The following is a 22,423-nucleotide window of genomic DNA, read 5'->3' as shown; positions in this document are numbered from 1 at the left end:
AAGTAAAAAAAAAAAAAAAAAAAGAGCGTGCGCACTGAGAACGAGCATGAGACTGGCTGCAGTTCCTCTAACGGCCACTGGTGTCAGTAATGGTTAGAAATTTCAGAACCTACGCAATGCTCCTTTAATGCAGTTTCTAAATGTAATTAAAATTAATATAGCAAATACCTGAAGGAAAACAAAACAATTTAACGTACTTTTTTCCCATCTAATCTGTCTTCTTTCAGCTCTGCTAAGTATCAAAAATTGCATGATCAAAAAATTCACTACATTTTAGAGAAATGCTGAATTTGAGACTCCTCATTTTCATTTAAAACCTTTAAATTCACTCACACATCAGTGTAGACATTAAAATCTAGCTACGAGCTCTGTCACATGATTTCCCTTAAGGGCCGTTTCCTTTTCCCTGGGCTGGAGGTGAAGAGGTCACATAAGCAGTGTTAATGGTTACCTAACATCTGACATGTGGGTATGTCCAAGGAATAAAATGTATTAGTTTATCAGACCAAAAAGAAAGGGAGTAAAAGAGGATGGCAACTGCAATGGCAATGGAATCCGATGTGTCTTTGTCATGAATGAGAGAGCATGGCATGAATGTGGCTCATTACAACCCTAACAATGACCATGACCATTCAGATGAGGACCAGTAATCAGACCAACAAAGACATGGCCATAAAGCCACAAAATACAGACAAGAGAGCTGTATTCTGCGTGATGTATTTGAATTGCAAGTTGCAAATTAACAGGAAGAGTGGTATGTGGGAGGAAAAGAGAGATAGGAAAAAAGAACAGAAACAGTGAAGGAAGAGCATGAGAATTGAGAAGCTGATGCCATTTGAAGAGACTGGCTGTAAATATGAGCATGGTATAATCTAACACTGCCAGAGATATGATAAAGCATTGTAACAACACACTAACATGCCACGTAAAAATAAAAAAAATAACGTTAAGTAAAGAAAACAAGTCACATTAAAAAAAAAACGTAACTATGACTTGTGGGATAAATTATCACAGGGAATGAAAAGATAAACTGAGTGATCTGGCAGTGAGAAATTAGTCTCCAAAAGTGCATAGCTATTACGAAACAAAAAGTAATATGTTGCTCATCTCAAACATTTCATAACAGAACACTGACAGGGATTTCGATAAACTGAGACTTCATTCTCACGCACAAACGGTTCTTGGCTTCTTCAGCATGTCTAACAAACAGCTCATAAGCAGAAGAACAGGATTGTGGTTCAGCCTGTAGCGAACAGCCTGAAAACATGCAGCCCTTCAGAGCAGCAGATCAATCACTGACATTGAAAATCAAATTAATCCTATTTTTATATGCAGATTTTTTTATCCTACACTGCAAAATCTCAAACTTAAGAGACATTCCAAGCAAAGACAGTTCATTCAAGAGAAACAAAGAAAAGTTAACTGACCTGTGACAGAAACTTTCATGGTGGCCTCCAGAGGTCTGTTGTTGTCCAGATCTTTGCTGAGTTTGAGCTCTCCGGTATTTGGGTTAAGAATCAGCAAGCTCAGCTCATTTCCTTCAATGAAACTATACTTGAGCTTATCTGACACATCTGGGTCATAGGCAGGTACCTTTCCTATAATCCCAGACGGAAAACTGTTGGATTTGTTGGTGACGTAGTTATTGAAGATAATCTGGAAATTCTCCAGGACGGGATCGTTGTCGTTGACATCAATCAGACGAATGTGGACGGTTGCTCTGCTGACCAAAGGTGCGGACGTGGCCTGTACGACTAGCACATACTCCATTTTGGTCTCGTAGTCCAAATCCACGAGTGCTTTTAAGTCTCCAGTGAATATATCCAAATCAAAGACCTCTGGGATATTTCCTTCCACAATCTGGTATAATATCTGAGCGTTGGTTCCTTCATCTGGATCCATGGCGTTGATCCGGGCAACCACTGAATCGACAGGACTGTTTTCTTTGATGTAGATAAACAGTTCATCCTTCTCAAAAACAGGAGCATTGTCATTGATGTCCATAACAGAAATCTGGATCTCCACCGCTGCTTTGAGAGGAGGAACTCCTCTATCTACTGCATAGGCCTTCAGGTTATACACTGGAACGTTCTCTCTGTCCAGCTTCCTTTGGGTTCTTATGATTCCAGAGGATTGCTCAATCATGAAGTCTCCTTCCCCGTCATCGCCACCTTGAAAGGTGTAGCTCACACGCCCATTAGACCCCGAGTCCCTGTCTGAAGCAGATATCTGGAGCACACTGGTGAACACAGGTGCGTCTTCAAACACGGTGCCCTGATATTTGTCCCTCCCAAACTGTGGCACATTATCATTGGCATCCATGACAATGATTTCCACATAGGTGGTGTCAGACTTCTGAGGGATCCCATTGTCACGAGCGATGATGGCCAACGTGTAGGAGGCGTGATCTTCATAGTCAATCTCCATCTGCGTGGTGATGGCACCTGTGTCCGGATCAATCTTGAACTGTGGGACATTGTCCTCCATGATATAGGTAATGCGTGCGTTTTCACCTGTATCTTCATCTGTTGCACTGATTACCACAACAGTTGATCCAATGGGTCGGTCCTCGCTGAAGGTCTGATGGTAGCTTGCGCTCTGGAACACAGGTCTGTGAGTGTTAGCATCAGTTACATTGATGAACACCTGCGCGGTGTCGAAGCGTGTACCATCAGAGGCGGTGACAGTCAGAACATACTGGCGTTCCTGTTTGTAATCTAACGGCAGCGCCAGCGTGATGAGTCCACCTCCGCTTTGACTAGTGATGGCAAACCGGTTCCGTGTATTACCACTGGAGATCTGATAGGTGACCACACTGTTTACATCACGGTCCAGAGCTGTAACAGTTAACACACTGGTCCCTACAACAGCATCTTCATTGATTTTTAGCGAGTATAGCTTTTCGGTGAACGTAGGGATGTTGTCATTCACATCTAGGACGGTGATGCTAACACTAGCTGAGGAAGACATTACCGGAACACCGTTGTCTCTGGCTTCTACTCCAAAGGTGTAATATTCAGTGGTTTCCCTGTCCAGCTCAGTACTGACTGTTACCCATCCAGTGCTGTTATTGATGGTGAAGGGAAAGCCTGGAGTGGTGTCTGTGAGGCTGTAATCCAAACGAGCATTTTCTCCAGAATCGGAATCAATGGCCTGAATGTGAATCACCGAATATCCAATGGGTACGTTCTCTAAAACGGTGGCTTGGAAAGGAGTGCTTACAAACATAGGAGCGTTGTCGTTCACATCCACAACTTGGATGACAACAATGCCAGTTCCGTTAATGAGAGGAGGCCTGCCTCCATCCTGGGCCTTTATGCGCAAGTTATATTCTCTGATGATTTCGTAGTCCAGAGGGTTTATGACATCAATGGCTCCGGTGGGGGTGTGAATGAAGAACTGACCTTTTACATTGCCGCTGATTATGCTGTAATGAACCTTAGCGTTATTGCCCTCATCTCTGTCGGTGGCTTCTACTTGGGCCACTTTAGTGTTAACGGCCACATTTTCTGGCACCTGCACTACATATCTTTTCTCACTAAACTGAGGATAGTTATCGTTTTCATCTTCAACTGTGATGTGTAGTGTTGCGGTAGCACTGCGAGGCCCAGGGTCCCTTCCTTGGTCATTGGCCTCTACTATAAGCTGATACTGGGCCATAGTTTCTCTATCTGGACGCACGCGAATCTTGACCAGTCCGTTCCTAGAATCAATTTCGAACCCAGAATTAACACCCTCAGCATTCACAATCTTATATATCATGTTTGCATTGGATTGTGCATCTCCATCTGTCGCCCGGACTGTAATCACCTCAAAACCAACTTCCACATTTTCTCGTATCCTTACCCTGTATTCATTCTGTTCAAAAACGGGCCCGTGGTCGTTGGTGTCACTGACTGTAATAGTAAGTATCGACGTGGCAATGCGTCGCGGCGCGCCATTGTCAGTTGCTGTGACTTTAAACACGTGCGTGTCTTTAACTTCTCTGTCTAATGGCTGTACAGTCTCGATGCTGCCGGTTTGAGGGTCTATGCGAAAAAAGTCGTTAGAACGGCTGTCGAATAACGCTTCCATGCCATACTCGATCTTCCCCGCCTCTCCGGGGTCGCTGTCAGTCGCTTTGAGGGTGATGACTCTCGTACCCGCCGGCTCGTTCTCTGGAACAGCAACCTGGTAGTTCGGTAACTGAAACTGGGGGGCGGAATTCACGGCTCGCTGTATCCTCGGTTTCCACTGATTTGATACGTGTTGCGCAGAGGGTAATAATGATGTTTGGACTGAGGCGAATCGTAATTTCAGGCACAGAGAAAGGGGCTCACCGTTTGAATCACGGAACGAACACCGGATAGTTTCTTTAAGGCGTCCCAAGTCCATCTCCAAACAGTACGCGTCCTTCACGAGTACAGTCCCGTTACGCACAAACACATTCAGATGGTCTGAGGTGCAAGAAGTGATAAAAACACCAGATTTTCTTGTGAAGACAGGCAAATAGTCCTTAAAACTAACAAGTACATCACCTGGAGAAAAGCAGGAAGTTCCTCCTAAATTATAAATGCAATCCACGCTGATATCAGGCTTAGTCACTCTCTTCCTTTTATATTTGAACACGCAATTTCGTCCGTGCACGAATACATTGAAATGTGCGTTAACTAGTCCTTCGGTTTTTAATGATTGGATTTTGAAATAAAGAGGCAGCGCGCTGTGAGGGGCGCGCGCACAGTCCAGCTCTCCATTTAAACGCACCACTCCATCTCTCCAGTCCACTTTAATAAAGTTCCCAATGTACTCGGAAGTTAAAGTCCTGTCTATTTTATACGTCCAACCCGGTCCCAGTGACAGATTGGCCAAAACCGCTCCAGGACGCGAAGTCTCCGAGAGGTGCAAGTCGAAACATCCCACGAGAGGAGCGCAGAGGAGAAGGTGAACCCATAATAACCAACACATTACAAGACCCATGGTGTAAAACTCCACAAAACATGCAGAAAAAACAGGTCAGCTCTCCTTCTGCCGGCACGTAAACTTTCTTTTATCCTTCATTGTAGCCTTTTAGCAGGAGAAAACACTGTTTATCAGGCTGGCATCCATGGAACCAAGTGACATTACCCACGTTAAGTTTAAAGTGAGGACAAAATGGCTCCGTGCGTGCGCGTCTCTCCCCAAGCACACACACACACACACACACACACACAGTCATTAACATAAACCTGCACGCACCTCCTCTCAGGACAAAAGAGTAACTCTCATGGAAATTCAACTATTGTTATTCACATCTGCATTTATTCTTTAGTACTTTTGGCGACTTTTACAGCCTAACGCGAGCGACGCGGCGCGTCAGACTAGAAAAAAAGAAGATAAGAGATTTAAGTTTCACACAACTCTCCGCATGCAGATTTCTAGACTTAAATGTTTTCATTATAAATAAACGCCGTCTCCTAAAGTGACATGAAAGCGCAACACGTGTTTAACTCGCACAAAGTAATAAAGAGTTATTACTGGATTCCCTATCTGCTATGAGTGGAACAAAACTAATTGTAGTCTACATTAATAAATTATTTATTTTCTATACAAACAATTACACAAATGCCATGCTAGCCATAATTCACGGATTGTTTTTATGAAGCAGTGGTAACATAGCCAGTCAAATTGCGGAAATATTTTGAAACTTTTTTTATCCCCTTGAGACCTTGCAAAATGTTTTAAGCATTAAAATTTGGTTTGGTGCAAAATAATCCTTACAAGGATGTTTTTGCATATCTTTTGAAATAATAAAAAAAAGCTGAAGTTTTGAGTTCTTTTGAAATTTATTTTCATATGCTTATACTTCTTTTTTATCGTGTATACATAGGAGCTTGTATTACTAAAATTGTAAGTGAGAATAAAACATCATAGGATATAGGATATAAACGTATAAAGGTTTCTCAAAACATCAAAGGGGAAGCAACAGACATAAATAATTGTACAATCTGAAAAAAACAAAAACTAATTATATTTACAAAGCAATACACCTACACTCTTAAAAATATAGTTCTTTATTGGCATCGGTGAGGAACATTTGACAAGTATATAACATTTCCAATGCACAAAAGGTTCTTTAAAATGAAAGAAGGTATTCCGAAGTTATATTATAAAGACTGTTCGCTGAAAGGTTTTTTTTTTTTTTTAAGTTACAAAATTAGTTCTTCTATGTCATCGCTTACAAACCAACCCCACCCCGTTATCTTAAAAGACTGGGATGCCATGCATATTTAAAAACACAGATGAGGAAGGCCAATCCTCATATTATAGACCTAATTTTCTTTTATTTATTTTTTAATCTTTATAATACTATCAGAGGTCAATCATTGATTCTCTAAACCCCAATATCTAAACATATGTCATATTTCAACTGTCTAACTATATACAGTTTAAATCGGTTTATTTATAACATAGTTGTAATTGACTGAAATTGTGGAAGAAGTCCAGAGGCAATATGGACATACAGTAAGTGATGCACTCACGCCCTCTATCGCAAGAGAAAGGAATTCAGTAACGGTACACAAGAAGAACAACCTGTGAACCTCTTAATATTTGTTTGCATGGGTCAGGATTGATGCAACATAAGGCACTATAACCACTTACATTAATAAAATCTTAAGAAAGAGCAATGCAACATTCACTGCGTATATATATATATATATATATATATATATATATATATATATATATATAAATTAATATATATATATATATATATATATATATATATATATAAATTAATATATATATATATATATATATATATATATATATATATATATATATTAATTAATATATATATATATATATATATATTAATATTAATTAATTATATTAATTATATTATATATATATATATATATTAATATATATTAATTAATTATATTAATTAATTTATTTGTGAAAAAAATAAATTAATTAATTAATTTATTTATTTATTTTTTTCACAAATAAATTACAATTCCTAAGTGAATTACAATAATAAAAAAACACACTAAACATACAACTCTCATTAAGGATTTCCCCATCCTAAAAGAGCCTCCTAAGTTCGTGTTATTGTCCCTCACATGAAACACAAGGGGTGTGCTGGTTTGTGCTGCATGTGTCTCAGCTGACAGGCTCTGGATGTTGTTGGGTTGTGTCTTTAGGTGGGCAGTTCAGGCAGTTTTGACCTTTCTGAAGAGTGAATTTCGTGGGTCCGAGACGAATGATCTTGCCACTGCCCAAACACTCATCTCCCTTATACAGGACAGCAAACTGCAGTGCAAACACAATAGTCAGTTTGAATGAAAAATCTAAACGCCCTGTCCTGTTCTATGTGTATAAAGCAAGAAGTCACAGTGTTATGATACCACTTAAAAAGGACTACAGTCCATTTTTTATAGACAATATGTAATAGTGATGCAAAACAGGAGTTGAGTACATCTAGCAAAAGGCTTCTGAAGACCAATTTTTCCCCCAAAGTCAAGTGTAAATGATTTATAATGACATTCTTATGCAGTGCAGATATTTCTGGATTACCTGTCCAGGTGTCAGTGCTCTTATCGTCTCCTTCAGCATTATCCACACTGACCCATCTAGATTCAAGGTTACAGTGCATGGAGCTGAAAGAAAAGAGATGCAGATATTAGGACTGTTTACAACAGACCAATTGTGTAGACCAGTTAACTAAAACTGAAAATAAAACTATTATTAAATATAACCTTTAAAAAATTTTTTTTTTTAATATAACACTTCCAAAAAAAGAACATTTCGATGGATGAAATTCCATGTTTTTTATGTTTCATGTTGAAGTACTACAATGACTTAAACTGAAATAAAAATAAAGCTTAAGAGAAATGCAACAAAACAATTCATTAAAATGTCAAACTAAAATGAAAATAAATGCTTATTCAAGATTGTAATAAAATCTTATAATAATAATATAATGCTAAAATAACACATTTTTGTAGGCAAAACAGAGAAAAATCAACTGATCTGTCCTCTAACAATTTCCAGCTTAAATGGGAACCATAGGGAACTCACTTAAAGGCATCCGGTTATTGAAACGGAAGAGACATTCCATCATCTGAGTTCGGACTAGCTCAACAGGCGGCTCTTCTGTTATCCAGTGGAAACGGTCCGTCTGGATCGTGTCTCGGAACAGAGCTGGGTGGTTAGTGGTTGGACCCTACAAGAGATGCCATATTTTAGGAATCCATCGACCTGAAAAAGTCATTTGTGGCTTTTTAAGTTGAATAAATGATGTAACTCACCACAAATACATCACCGGTTGTGATATCTTTATCAACTACAAACCAAGGATCAACCTGTCCTCCGATTCTAGCCCTCTGACCCAGTGTTAAAGTGAACCAGCCTGTGGAGGGATACAGTTATTAGTCTTACAGTATCACAGACACTATAGAGGAGAATAGGAACAATTACTAAATTAATAGCCACCTTTATGCTGCCCCATGATCTTCCCGTCTTCAATGGAGACAAAGTTTCCCGGTTTGGGCTCTATGTACTTTAATAAATTTGACATAGACTTCAAACAGTGCTAAATTAACAGACTGCAGTATATACTGAATAATGACCAAAACACAGTTTGAAAATTCGGTTTTTAAGTTGCAAAATAAAAAAAAATGTTGATTGATTAGATTGCAATTTCTGCAACCCTGTTACCAAAATGTGGAATACAGTTTATATATCCGAGTAAAAATATAGAAATAAAATATCAGAATTGGTAACCTACAGATGGATAGTTCAAGCTCATATGTTGGTTGAGCTTTTAATATAAATATATATATATATATATATATATATAGATAACTATATATCTTGACCTGATAAATTCAGTCAACAATTCTATGTGTGCAACACTTGGAAAAACTTATAATAATAACATTTTATCTAACATATAAAGATGCTTTCTATTTTCAAAAGAAGGAAGATAAAATTTGTGTTTTCATTGCTTTAAAAAACAACAACAAAAAAACAGGACATCAGACATTACCTCAAGGATAAAGTTCTCAAAATCTCTCTCTCCAATGAAACAGATCCCCATGCTCTTTCAGAGAAAAGATTGCATTGACATTATATTTAGTCAATGAGCTTTCAATGATCCACTGATCAGTGGAATATATTACATTTAAAAAACAAATAAATGTGTCACATTTCTTATGCCAGAAATCTTGGGTCTTTTATAAAAGACTTTGCCTAATGTAGTACCTCTTTTTTCTTTAGAACATGCTGGAAGCCAGCTTCAGCAGCTATTTTCTTCACAAAGTCTTTGGTCAGCCCAGCTAGGGGAAATATTGTGTGTCGCAGAGCATCCTGGGAAATCTGACTGAGAAAGAATGTCTGGTCCTTCAAGCGGTCAGCACCCTGATAGAGCCGCACAGCTGATGAAATCAGGAGAAGAGAAGAGCTCAACACACAAACCAATCCCAGGAGGAACATCCTTTAAAGTCTCGTAAATCTCCCAAAAACTGCCAAAAAGAGAGGACCATGGCCACATTTCAACCCAAACTCAAAACATTGTTTTCATTGTGGCATTATTTCCCATTTTACACAAGTAAAGAAATTAAAGTATACATCATGGTAGTATTTGTTTGTAATTGTAATTAAATTACAACTTGAATTCAAAAAAATAAATAATGATAAAATAAAATGTAAAAATAATGATAAAATAAAACTTCATGACTTTCATTACTTATTCAGATATTTTGATTTGGTACTGAAGAAAAAAAATTTATATATATATATATATATATATATATATATATATATATATATATATATATATATATATATATATATATATATATATATATATATATATATATATATATATATATATATATATATATATATATATATATATATATATATATAATGCTCCTGTAAACACAATTTATTTTCCTGTCCTTATTACATTACATTGCATGGACAGATGTTATACGTACGCTTTCTAATTTCAAACCGATCTCTGAAGAGGGTTCTGGGAGGTGGAACATGCTTCTGTTGGAAAACCTCCTTGTCCTCCTGGGACGTCCGGGCATAGTGTCCTGTTGCCATGGCATCAGCACCTGTTTTCAAATAAAACCGTGATGAGGCTAAATATGCAATACACCACATAAAGAAAGTTGCTTTCTTATGTTGAACATAAAAGACTATATTTTAAAGATCGCTGATAATCAAACAGTTGATGGTTGCATTTTTTTCCCCTACTATGGAAGTCAATGGCAACCACCAACTGTTTGATTACCAGCGATCTTTAAAATATCTTCTTTTATGTTCATCATAAGAAAGCAGCTCATTACAGGTTTGGAATGACACGGGGGTGAGTAAATGACAGAATTGACATCTTTGGGTGAACTGTTTTTGTTTAAATACAGTTATAAAATCACAGCTCATGCAATATTTTTGTTTTAACCTTCTAAAAGTGGACATATAAAATCTTCTGCATTTTAAGTTGTGGACCCTTTAAACTCAATTAACACTATTAACAAACAGGCAAATTTCTGCACCTCCTTTCACTTATTCTTTGCTACAAAATGTAAAACTAAGTATCAGTCAAGTCCTATTTTGTATGTCTTTTCATGGAAAACACTACAAGTTCATCACTCCCACTTAACTTACCTAAAGTATTAACTGCATACTGATAGAAGTGCTTAAACTTGATGTGTTTGTTACACATTATGTCTGGATTTGGTGTTCTGCCCTTCTCGTATTCACGAAGAAGATTACTGCGAGCAAAAGAAAAAGAATATGAGCAAATTGTGCACAACCTTTTGAATTCAATGATCTTTCAGATATGAACTACTGCAACATTCACCTAAATACTTCATGCCAGTATTCTTTAACGTATGAGACCTGGTGGAAAGGCATATCCAGCATCTTACAGACTTTATAAGCATCTTCACAGTCTCTCTCTGATGAACAGACTCCTCTCTCATCCTGAGAGTCCCAGTTCTTCATGAACACACCAGTCACGTGATAGCCTGACAGCAGAGAAACACACATCATTGGGTTTTTTGGTAAGACACTTCCATTAAGACCAACACAGAGTTTCCATTAAAGAGAAAAAAAAAAACAACAAACAAGAAGCAAGGATGAGACCAAAGTTGTAGTCGATGAAGACATTATAAAGAAGAAGAAACATTTAAATAATAGATATTTTGACAAAGAGGGGCATAACTTTTCAGATTTTCTATAAAAAATGCTCTGAAACATTTGAACAAACTGACATAAAAATATATTGAAGGAGGGTTTCGATTTTTCCACTTACAAGTATGGACATGATATTAACCCATCAACAAAACAAAATTCACAACATCAGAGAAGGATGACTTTAAATCAAATTTTAAAAAAAGAGCACATCTTGTTGGGTTATAGGAGAAACTGTCATTTTTACTGTTAACCAGATATGTACAGTATATCAAACCTCAATTTAAAAGAAGCCTCACAGTAAAAGAAAAGGTGATCAAGTGTTTCAGGAAATGAAGAGCAGAAACCACAAGGATCCACGTCGAAATGAATTTGTTTTTGTATAAAGTCACTAACTGGGTAAATCCTAAATATAATTTAGTATATAATTAGAAAATATAATTAATTTATAATTATCAAGTCTCCTTGACCTTTGGAGCAACTGGGTAAGCCATATAATGGGTAAAAGCTTTAAAATAACATTTATAATCACCAGTGATGATACGTTTAAATTCTTCATAAATAGGTCAACATTACATATTTTCAAAGAGGGAAGAGAAACTACAGGCCTTGATAAAAGTTCAGAAAAACTGTTTTGGTTTATTCTTAACAATCCAGTGGCTATACATTAGGCTACACGTACAATATAAATATATTATATTGATTTATAGATATTTTATGTATTTTATAGCCTACATCCACACAAAGCACAACGGGGTTTATGTGCCCGGTGAATTGGCCTGTTAACGTTAATTTCGTAAAACTGTGTAATGAATTTTAAGTCCACCGATATCTTACCCATTCGTTTGAGTAACAGTGCACTGACAGAACTGTCAACCCCTCCAGACATAGCACACACCACGTGTCTAACCACACCCATGACATCGGTTTTAATACGCGCTCCAATATATCAGACAAGTAAAAAGAAATTAAGAGACATTTTCACGCCTGTGCTATGAAGGTCGCCATAATTAAAGTTCTTTTCAAAATATTGACCGATCGGAAACAAAAGAGCAGCACTAACGAAAGCATGGTTCCGGGCATTGCTCTCGGTGGAACTCCTTAAATGGCAACACTGCGAGAAGTGTGGCGTTTAAAGTCCACAGAAATATAATAAGCTGTAGAATGGTAAATAGAATAAAAAAACATATATGTTTACATTTTTCTTTGTTTTCTACGGTGCCCGTAAGGTGACTTGTTCAGTTCACTTAGTTTTGTCGTGGTCATGATGACATAATACTAACGTGGGGACGTGATATTCATTTGAACGACATGTTTTTCTTGTGGCCACGAGTTTAATGCGTAAACAAACCTATATACAGGCGTTACATGCGTCACCACAGCAAATGTGTGGATTATTAGAGATGGATTCATTAAAATTTTATTTTTAAATAATAATTTATTATATTATTTATACATAGAAATTTGAACATTACAACATTATTATATTAACCATATGCTTTGGCTACCGGCTGTATTACAAGCGATCGTCAGCATTCAAATGAAGTTGATCAAAAATAAATATTACATAAAGTGCATAATAAAATATAAAAACTTTTAGACCTACAGTCTTGTAAGTCCATTAACCGATAGTCTTTCCACCGTAATATGTTTACATTATTATTATTATTAGCCTATTCATATTGGTTTTATTTTTTTTTAATTCGTTTATATATATATTGTCATTAAAAATTAAAATTTAACGTATTTTCAATGGTCATTAAACGTCCAAATGTTTGCTGGAACTAGTAACTAGCTACTTGAGTAGATTTTCCATTGGATACTTTTTTACTTTTACTCGGGTAACTATTAGGATTGTTACTTGAGTAATTCTTTATATAAGTACTTGTAGTTTTACCTGAGTACAGTTTTTGGCTACACTACCCACCTCTATTTATAAATTTCATGTTATGTTATGTTACCTTGGTTGATGAAATACTGTAGTTGCGTATTTGATTTATCGTCAATGGTCAACTTGGGAGATAGGTGGCGGTAATGCACTTTCTGTTTTCGATCCACCATAAAACAAAGACGAAGAAGAAGAAGCAGCAGCTGCAGAAGAAGAGATTTCATGTTGCTAGGAAACCATTGTTTAGTAGTGTCCGCTTGTGAAGCTAGAAGCCACTTTATTTTCATTTGAGGTGATAATAACGCTTTTACAAATAATGGTAAGCAAATGTTACATTTTATGAACTCATGACGTCTGTGTGTGTATCGTCAGCGAGAATAAATAAATAAATGTCGCTCAGAATCGCTGTTGTTGGTCCAAGGGTGAGACGCTAGTTTATCGACTAACTTAATTATTACTAAAGAAGCTAACGTAAAATCTGATGAAATATGTTTAGTACAACCTGTATTAACGCAAAACTAAATAGGGAATGTATCCCCTGCTGTATATTATTTTTTTGTTGAGTCAATTCATTAATAGTATATACATATCTTTATCCCATGCTTTTACTACAAAATAATTAATACAAAATCAAATAAATAAAACACACACACACACAAAACATGGTTATTGTAGTTAAACCATGGCAATCATAAATTAACCATGGGTTTGCTACACTAACTAGGGCTATAGTTTAACCATGGTATGTTTTAGTAAAACTGTGGTTATACAAATGGCAATAATAATAAAACAAAAAACATGGTTAATACACTTTTAATTTAATAAAATCATGGTAAATTTACATAAAGGAAATGTTAAAAAATAGTTTGTTGTGCCGTGTGGAATAGAAATATACAGTATCCAGCACAAAAAAAGAGTGTTCCTGTGGCTCAAGTGGTAGAGCATTGTGTTAGCAGCACAAGGTTGTGAGTTTGATTCCCAGTGAACACATGTTAGGAAAAAATGTTAGCCTGAATGCACTTTAGCGTCTGCTAAATGCATAAAAAAGACCTCAACTTTGTTAAACGTTACCTTTTTATCTGTCCATATTCCAGCCGCCAAAAAGAAAATCTTCCAACAAGTCCCCAAAGGGTAAAACCCCAACAGTAGTGGACGGCTTGTCCACAGAAGAAATGTCGAAAGAGCAGGTGTGATATTCTCATATGTTCAGAGTCTAATACTAACAATAATAATGAAACCAAGAACACCTTGTTAATGTTAGCTATTTGTTTATATTTCGTTTTACCAACTGGTCTTTAACTCATGAGAGTTTTGTAGCTGGAAGAGCACATTGTGCGTCTGCGAGAGGAGCTGGACAGAGAACGAGAGGAACGCAACTATTTCCAACTAGAGAGGGACAAAATACACACCTTTTGGGAGATCACCAAAAGACAGCTGGAAGAGAAAAAGTGTGAACTGAGAAACAGAGAGCGTGATCTGGAGGAGGCAGAGGAGCGCCACCAAGTGGAAATTAAGGTTTTAAAAGTCATTTTCACAATGTATTACTTACATAATCATAATATATATTCGTATTTGATTAACTATGTGTTGGCTCATAATGAACTTAACACTTTGTGTGATATGAATCTGTTTTTGTTCAGGTTTATAAGCAGAAGGTGAAGCACTTACTTTATGAAGAGCAGAACATGCTCTCTGAGCTGAAGGCTGAAAGTGTTGTCAGCAGCAAACTGCTGCAAAAGGAGCACGCTGACTTTGAGAATCAGCTACGGAAGGACATGTGCTGCTTGAAAGTGGACGTGAAAGAGCAGGAGCTGTCCAATGAGAATGTGATCAAGAACCTTCATCTGGTATGAGTATGATTACAATATGGCGTAACCAGGATGTGATTTGGAATGTGGAAAGAAGGGACACTTTGATTATTGAAAAGACATCAAATTGACATCAGACATTGGCATCAAAAATGCAAATCAAACTGACGTCAAAAACATCACGTCCGTTTGACATCCACAAACTGATGTTCTTATGGCAACCAAAATAATGAGAGAAAATCAATGCAATGATAGAAAAATTGGTAGCACTTTATTTTACAGTCCTGTTCCTCATGTACATACTATGTACTTATTATAGTAATTACAATAATTATCTAATAACTAGGTACTAACTCTGAACCTACCCCTAAACTTAACCCTACCCATGTAGTTACCTTGTATAACCAGAACTTTCTTAGATAAATACACTGTAAGTACACTATAAGTACATGTAAGTAGACGTACTGTAAAATAAAGTGCAACCGATAAGTTTTATCCAACAAACTTGAAGTCAATAATACAGATGTAAATTCAAAAAGAAATGCACCTCTTCTGATTGTGAACAAAGATCACAGAACATCAGATGAATAATTACTGAGGTTAGTCCATATCACAATATGAGTTTAATTAGCTGTGCAGGGATACTTCCTGACCGTTTAATTCAGAATTGGCCATTATGCAGTGAATTGTGTTTTTATGCCTGGATGTCCATGTTGGCCGCATCGCAGAAATGTTATGGATAAATGGACAATGTAACTGTTCTTCAAGTTTTAATTGTAAAACAAGTTACCAATGAAATAGCGGATTCATGGATTCATTCGTGTGTCATGGATTAACCTCGCACACAAACAAGCAGTTGTGTGTCACACTCATTCCAAACTGTGTCGCACTCATGCTACAGTGGTAAATAACCGTGCATACACAAAAACGATGTCAATGTTTTTGAAGCAGACCGCCATTTCTAGTATAGCGCCATGTACAGGTGTGGTGCTAAACTGCAGAGAAAGCTTTATCATTGAATGGGCATTAAAAAGGAAACAAACATGTTGATCTGAAAAGGACATCAAGTTTCTTACATCAGTTTGATTTGGATATTTCAGTTCTTTTTCCACGTCAATGTTTGATGTCAGTTTCAGGTCTTTTGAATATAATTTGCCCACTGGGACGTGCTTCAAAAGGAGATGTGGCAAATCGATGATGTCTAAGAAAAAATGCTACTTGAAACTTAATCAGGCTGACAAAGAATGCATATTGTGCAATACATATCAATCAAGCACATAAATCATTGATGTCAATGTGATTTCCATGTGACATCAATCTGACATCTAAACAATGACATTGATTTGAAGTAAACTGAATCTCAAACACATTGCCTAAATATACATTAAACCAATTTCAGTGTATTAACTTCATATTTATGGAATGCCAAACCTGCCAAAATTAGATAAACAAATACATAAATATACAAAGAAATGTAAAAAAGCTAAAATATAAAAATAAATATACAAATAAAAGAGAATAAATAAATGATTATTTATACTTTTATTTCCTTTTTTATGTATAGTATATTTTTTCCACATTTATTTTATTTTTTTTTATTTCCACATCTATTTATTTATACAGTTATCTATTTTCATGTTTATTTATACATTTCTTTGTCCTTAAAGTAATGGGAAGGGCGGGTTTTACCTCAGGAATAGCAATGTGGCTTTGAGGCCACAATGGTACCTTGTCAAAAACGAATTACAAGCCGTGTAGCCTACATGACGTGACTGTTGATAATTGGATAAATGACTTAGATATACATACAGTAAGGGTTATATTAAATTAATTAACCTATGATAAAAGATTTTGGACGATTGCCCATCTTAAGGCTGGAATACACTACACAATTTTTTCAATCTGATCAGATTCACAAGGCATCATACACTTACCGACTTTGTAAATAATCACATAAGAAAACAGGCCACCATACACTACACGACTGTGGATCATACACTGCCAGACTTTAAAGTTGTTCAGATTACAACAAACTCATTCAGACATGTGCGCCTTGTTTCTAGGAGACACATTACAAATGGAAACAATGTGCTCTAAAATCAGCTGAAAATATCAAACATGTTTGATATCCTTGTCTGTGACCATCACACACACACACACACACACACACACACATATAACTTTTCTTTGTATATTTATTTATGTATTTATATATTTCTAACTTTATCAGGTTTGGCATTCCATGCTCACCCAATTACCACTGGAAGAAATTGCTGTTCAAACTGGCATTAAAATGATGTTATACAGCATCTTGATCAAGACTTGACTAACATTTGATGAAAATTTATATCAGTTGACATCAAAATGCCTGCTGGGTTTCATTCTAATATTGTACACTTTTATACCTGTGTTGTCAGTGTGCAGTAGACACACCCATCTTAACGTTTTCTTTATTCAGTCTTATGGTGCCTGAAAAGACCATTACATCATATATACACGAAAACTTTATATTAAAAGCACACTACTCCCAATCCCCCTCCCCGTAACTTGCACCCTTGCTATAATGATTACCATTACGATGTTTTAGATCTGAAATGAAAATAAACAAAATTGTCTTTCAACAGAAACACGATGAGGAAATTACTGTTCTGAGAAATGATTTTGGCAGACAAGTACGAGGTAAAGTCAACTCTCTGTCTTTATATATTTGGACGGGGTACAAACAGCGGTTCCCAAACTGGGTTACGTAAACTGACCACCCAGGGTGCACGAGGGAATTATTTTGATGATCTGTGTGCAAACATGCAGGCCCATCCATCTCACTAAAAAAGATAGGGAGTATATTATATATTATATATATATATATATTGCAGTAAAAATGTAGTTTTTATATTTATAACATATAGCCTAATTAAACAAGAGAGTGCAGTTTTTTCTGAAAACAGTACGATTTCAAATTTAACATTCATTTTTTACAAGAGTTCAAACTAGTAGGTAATATTATGTCACTTAAATTTTAGTACAATATTGTCATCATGTTTCTGTTTGATTTGGTCAACGAAAGAAGTTCTAAACAAAGATCACAGCAGAACAGTTGAACATCTCATAGCCAACACACTAATATTATAAAGTAATTTTGCAGTGTAAATGCATTTTTGCTATATTTCAGCTTTTTAAACTGTGTAAATACATCTTAGTTTCTGATGAGCCAAAAGGTTAATGCCAAACCCTGCAGTTAAAAATGTGGTGTTTAACTGGAGTAAGGTGGTGACATGTGTCAAAGAGTAGAAAGAGGTGCACGCTGCAAAAAGTTTGGGATCCAAAGGACTAAAATTTTACAACAGTTTTCTTGTTGCATAAAACTAATTTTGAGCACTATATCAACCCTCCACAATGCAAATTAATCACTGGCATATGCAACTAAATTTCCATGCTTGTTAAAAGTTTAGAACAGATATTGTACTTGCCTTCACTCATTTTGAACCCTGCACGCTTTAGAGTTTTGCTTTCTTTTTTACTATTTGAATTCATCTTACCAGATGTGCAGCATATTTGATTTAAAATCAAAATGGAAACTCTTACTTTGTAAGCACATATTACCTATTGCCTAGCGGCATAAAGGTTTTAAATGTAGTGGAATGCACCTTCACCCCCTGAAACTTCCCAACCGATGTACTGAAAAGTTTGGAAGTCGATACTGGTGCATCGATGGGGGTAGTTTTTCTTTTTCTCCCCGATATCTGCCAGATTCAGCCACAGTTGTCTCTCCGTAGCCACCATCACGGCCTTCGAATGACCAATAACAGCGACAGTTTGCTTAGTGGCATGGAGAGCCAAATCTGTGGTTCGGTGTAGCTCCTCCACCACCTCCGGGGGGGGGCCCCAGCCCTGGTCCAGGCCATATACATTTGTGTAACACGAATACAACCTGGACATTGGTCTTCATGGGTGGTAGCATTTCTCAATTAAACATTAATTGGGGTTGCATAAAATGTCATAACAAGTGCACACAGGACAAATAATGATGTGTTTTTTATGTAATTCAAAGTAAAAAGTACTTTTTTGTAAAAAATTGTATGCAATCAATGTCGACTTTTTTTTTACTTTCAGATTTTGAAGTGCTCAGATGAGGAGTAAATATTCTCAGTTAAATACTGTAATAGTATAATGTGGCATTACATAAAAGGGTATGGAAAGGGAAGAGTTTTCTAGGCCGTAAAAACTTGCTTTAATGATTTACGTAACATGGGAGTGAAAACTTTGTCACAGAAATTGAGTCCAAATATAAGAAAAGGATGCAGAAACTACGGCAGGAGGAAGAACTGAGACGCAAAACAGAGATTCATGAGATCGAGGAACGAAAGAACAGTCACATCAACATGCTGATGATGAATCATGAGAAGGCTTTCAGAGACATCAGGAACTACTTCAATGACATTGTCTACAAGAATTTGGACCTTATCACTTCACTCAAGGTGAAAAATCTAATGACAATGAGTTTCTCTCATTAAGTTGTTTTTAGGAACTCATAGTGATCATTGCATCTTGAAAATTATTACATCTACATTTATGTATCTGGCAATCATGCTACACTTCCAGTCAAAAGTTTTTGAACAGTAAGATATTTTTTGTTTTTTTTTAAAGAATTCTCTTCTGCTATTGTGAAATATTTGTACTATTTAAAATAACTGCTTTCTATTTATTTATTTAAAAATGTAATATATTCCTGTGATTTTAAAGCAGATTTTTTAGCATCATTACTCCAGTCTACTTTTACTCCAGTCATTACTTTTATTATTATTATTGTTATTATTATTATATTTTTATTAAAACAATTAAAAACAGTTTAGTATTTTTTCGTCAGGATTCTTTGATGAATAGAAAGATCAAAAGGTCAGAATTTATCTAAAATAAAAATATTTAGTTTGTTTGAGTTGTTGTTGTTTTTTTTTTGGGGGGGGGGGGGGTTATAGAAATACATATTTTTGATTACAGCAATATTACTGCAGTTTACTTTGATGTGTTATTATTATTATTGTATTAATAATATTTAAAACAGTTTTTTCAGGATTCTTAGAAATCTTACTGTTCAAAAACGTTTGTTTAATTATTTGTCAGTTCTTACTCATTTTCGTCTCCGGTGAAATGTTTGCAGGAAGAGTTAAAGGAGATGAAAAGGAAGGAGGAGAAGAGAAATAAAGAGATGGCTGAAGTGCTTGAGGAGAATAAGCACCTTAGAGAGTCTCCACAAAAGGCCAGAGAGGAAGTCGCAGAACTCCAGAAATGCCTCGCCAACTATGATAAGGACAAGAGTGCTCTAGCTGTATGTTCAGGGTCTTGAACTGTGCTAGTGTTAAATGTTAACTATAACAATGGTTTTAATAAATCTTAGTAATGTATGGAATTCTTGTTCTTCGTTTTGCTGTCAGAGAACAAGAGCTCGTCTCAAAATATCTGAGAGAGAAATGAAGGAGCTTCAGTGGGTGCATGAAGTGTTGGAACAGAGATTTACTAAGGTGACTGGAGGAACAGCATCAGACCTTTATAACACACTGAACTAGTAATGGTCTTAGTAGAAAGCTTAGTAGAAAAAAATGGTTTATTTTCATCTTGTTAACATGTCTGCCATGACATGATACAAACATCTGTTCTGTACGCACACTATAGTAGTACACACCATCCAGATAATAATACAAAAATAGTAATAATTGTATTTTTCTACAACATTATATTGGAACAGTAATCTCTCAGATTTCCATATTGATCCATTAGGACTGCTGCATGTGTAATAACTGAAAACACTTTGTTGTGTAGGTTCAGTTGGAGCGAGACGAGCTCTATAAGAAGTTCACTAAAGCCATCCAGGAGGTTCAACAAAAAAGTGGCTTTAAAAACCTGCTTCTGGAGTACAAACTGAGTGCACTCAATGACACACTGAAGAAAAAGGAAGCGCAGCTCAGTGAGGTGCTGTCTGCTTCCAACCTGGACCCCAACACCCTCAACATAGTCACCCATAAACTAGAGGTACATTTCTGTGCGTACAGATTTGCATACAAGCATTTGCAGAAGACCTCCATAATATATGACTGGATTAGAAATATAAAAGTCAGTCTTACAGAAGTGCTTGTTAATGTGCCTATACAATTGTGTTTTATTTATGTCTAGGAAGTTTTGGAATCCAAAAACCATACTATCAGAGACTTACAGTATGAAGTGGCACGAGTTTGCAAGGTTAGAAACTGTCCTGTTTAAGGTTCCATTAACCGTAATCACACATACATGTGAAGTATAGAATGCCCAAACAGTACATATTAAATAACAAAGTGACGTGAACGTGAAAGTGACATGACATACAGACAAGTACACACACACACACACAGCAGTGAACACACACACAGCAGTGAACACACACCCGGAGCAGTTACACACCAATGTAAAAAGCAGACCACTTATGCTGCGTTCCAGGTTTTTGAGCCTGTAAGTCACTACTTCAAACCACGACTCACGACTTTGTAGTGTTCCAGGCAAGTCACGCCAAACTTCCTGGGCAAGGAATTGTAGGTAGATTATTAATTGTATTGCGTTATATTGTCCTAAAATCATTTTTTCAGCGTGTACCACTTGCATAAACACTGCATCCGTAGGCAATATTATCCGTAGGGGATGCCATTGGTGTTTCGCGGGCTATGTGACGTCAGAACAGGAGTACATCGAGCGCGGCATTAGACAACACCTTAAACATGCATACACTTATAAAATGTTGACACATATGTAAACTTGGCACACACATATACACATAAAACATTATGCACGTATTCACAGTCTTAAAATCAATGTAAATGTGTACTCTGGGTTGAAACAAGATAAGTTTAGAATATATATATATGTATATATGTTAGAATAGCATGACAGAGGGCTTATTTGTCTATGTGAATGGATTTTGAAAAGAAAACACTGAAATCTGACTAAAAGTTGGTCATGTGACACAGACAGGCTTGTTATTGGATTAAAAATTGCATGTAATTCTTAAAATATCATACAATATGAATTGACGACACCCTGTCGTGATTAAGTGTAGCTATCTTTTTCCATCCGCAGGCACATAATGACCTGCTGAAGACTTCTGTAGCAAAGCTGCAGGCATTTGGGATCGCTGTGGAAGAACTCGACTTTAAGCCACTCGAAAGCAGTTCTGGGCAGAGTCTTGGTCAGGGCCCTGCTTCCCTCGTTTCTGCTCCAAATTTGCTAGAAAGGGAAAAACATGTTAAATCTCAATAGAATGATCAAATTCAATAAATGTATACACCCTTCAAAACCTGTGATACATATAAAGTCCACATGCACACACACTTATGAAATTCTAATACATTAAAGACTTATTCTTTAAGGTTTGTATGTATGTGCAATTAATTTTATGTTATGGATATGCATGAGATTCTAATTATGAATCATTTTTAGTGTAAATGTAAGTCTCTTCGTCTTACATTAAAACGTTGTGAAAAGGTCATAAAGTGTGTTTCCATCACTTTCTGTTTTCACTTTCTGAATTTATTTTATTTCA

The 22,423-nt window shown here is 36.2% G+C and overlaps 3 protein-coding genes across 8 annotated transcripts in view; 1 reads left to right on the top strand and 2 right to left on the bottom strand.

The window, feature by feature from the left end:
* celsr1a (cadherin EGF LAG seven-pass G-type receptor 1a) overlaps nt 1-5,133 on the bottom strand; it is an 81,880-nt gene extending 76,747 nt beyond the window's left edge. For all 5 annotated transcript variants that reach the window (XM_059511494.1, XM_059511492.1, XM_059511493.1 and 2 more), the window contains exon 1: nt 1,428-5,133. In XM_059511494.1, the coding sequence (XP_059367477.1) occupies nt 1,428-4,956 (3,529 nt within the window). In that variant the 5' untranslated portion in view covers nt 4,957-5,133. The remainder of the gene's footprint in view (nt 1-1,427) is intronic.
* Nucleotides 5,134-6,959: 1,826 nt separating this feature from the next.
* On the bottom strand, nt 6,960-12,234 carry trmu (tRNA 5-methylaminomethyl-2-thiouridylate methyltransferase). 2 transcript variants are annotated; one of them, XM_059511938.1, is made up of 11 exons: nt 12,004-12,229; nt 10,835-11,000; nt 10,639-10,745; nt 9,963-10,085; nt 9,226-9,398; nt 9,011-9,064; nt 8,455-8,521; nt 8,271-8,371; nt 8,041-8,185; nt 7,537-7,619; nt 6,966-7,272 (listed from the first exon to the last, which is right to left on the bottom strand). In XM_059511938.1, the coding sequence occupies exons 1-11, from the start codon at nt 12,083-12,085 to the stop codon at nt 7,123-7,125; spliced, it is 1,251 nt and encodes a 416-aa protein (XP_059367921.1). In that variant the 5' UTR covers nt 12,086-12,229; the 3' UTR covers nt 6,966-7,122. The 2 variants fall into 2 exon arrangements, with proteins under 2 accessions (XP_059367922.1, XP_059367921.1); XM_059511939.1 differs by lacking the exons at nt 8,271-8,371; nt 8,455-8,521 and having other exon boundaries at nt 6,960-7,272; nt 12,004-12,234.
* Nucleotides 12,235-13,239: 1,005 nt separating this feature from the next.
* gas8 (growth arrest-specific 8) lies at nt 13,240-22,253 on the top strand. Its single transcript, XM_059511491.1, has 11 exons — nt 13,240-13,373; nt 14,149-14,241; nt 14,372-14,569; nt 14,695-14,901; nt 17,487-17,541; nt 19,132-19,337; nt 20,018-20,185; nt 20,292-20,378; nt 20,677-20,886; nt 21,028-21,093; nt 21,961-22,253. Exons 1-11 carry the CDS (start codon nt 13,371-13,373, stop codon nt 22,138-22,140), a joined length of 1,473 nt encoding a protein of 490 aa, XP_059367474.1. The 5' UTR covers nt 13,240-13,370; the 3' UTR covers nt 22,141-22,253.
* The last annotated feature ends 170 nt before the right edge of the window (nt 22,254-22,423 follow it).

Source organism: Carassius carassius, chromosome 26 (assembly GCF_963082965.1).
Source record: "Carassius carassius chromosome 26, fCarCar2.1, whole genome shotgun sequence".
NCBI lineage: Eukaryota > Metazoa > Chordata > Actinopteri > Cypriniformes > Cyprinidae > Carassius > Carassius carassius.
The sequence above is the reverse complement of the archived record's forward strand: the minus strand, read 5'-3'. Positions and strand labels throughout refer to the sequence as shown.

Coding starts and splice junctions, on each gene's coding strand:
- trmu (XM_059511938.1), bottom strand. CDS start 12,085: ATGGGTGTGGTTAGACACGTGGTGTGTGCTATGTCTGGAGGGGTTGAC. Junction 10,746..10,834: donor TACTGGCATGAAGTATTTAG/GTGAATGTTGCA, acceptor TTTTGCTCGCAG/TAATCTTCTTCGTGAATACG. Junction 9,399..9,962: donor TCGGTTTGAAATTAGAAAGC/GTACGTATAACA, acceptor TGATTTCATCAG/CTGTGCGGCTCTATCAGGGT.
- gas8 (XM_059511491.1), top strand. Junction 17,542..19,131: donor TTTTGGCAGACAAGTACGAG/GTAAAGTCAACT, acceptor ACTTTGTCACAG/AAATTGAGTCCAAATATAAG. Junction 21,094..21,960: donor AAGTGGCACGAGTTTGCAAG/GTTAGAAACTGT, acceptor TTCCATCCGCAG/GCACATAATGACCTGCTGAA.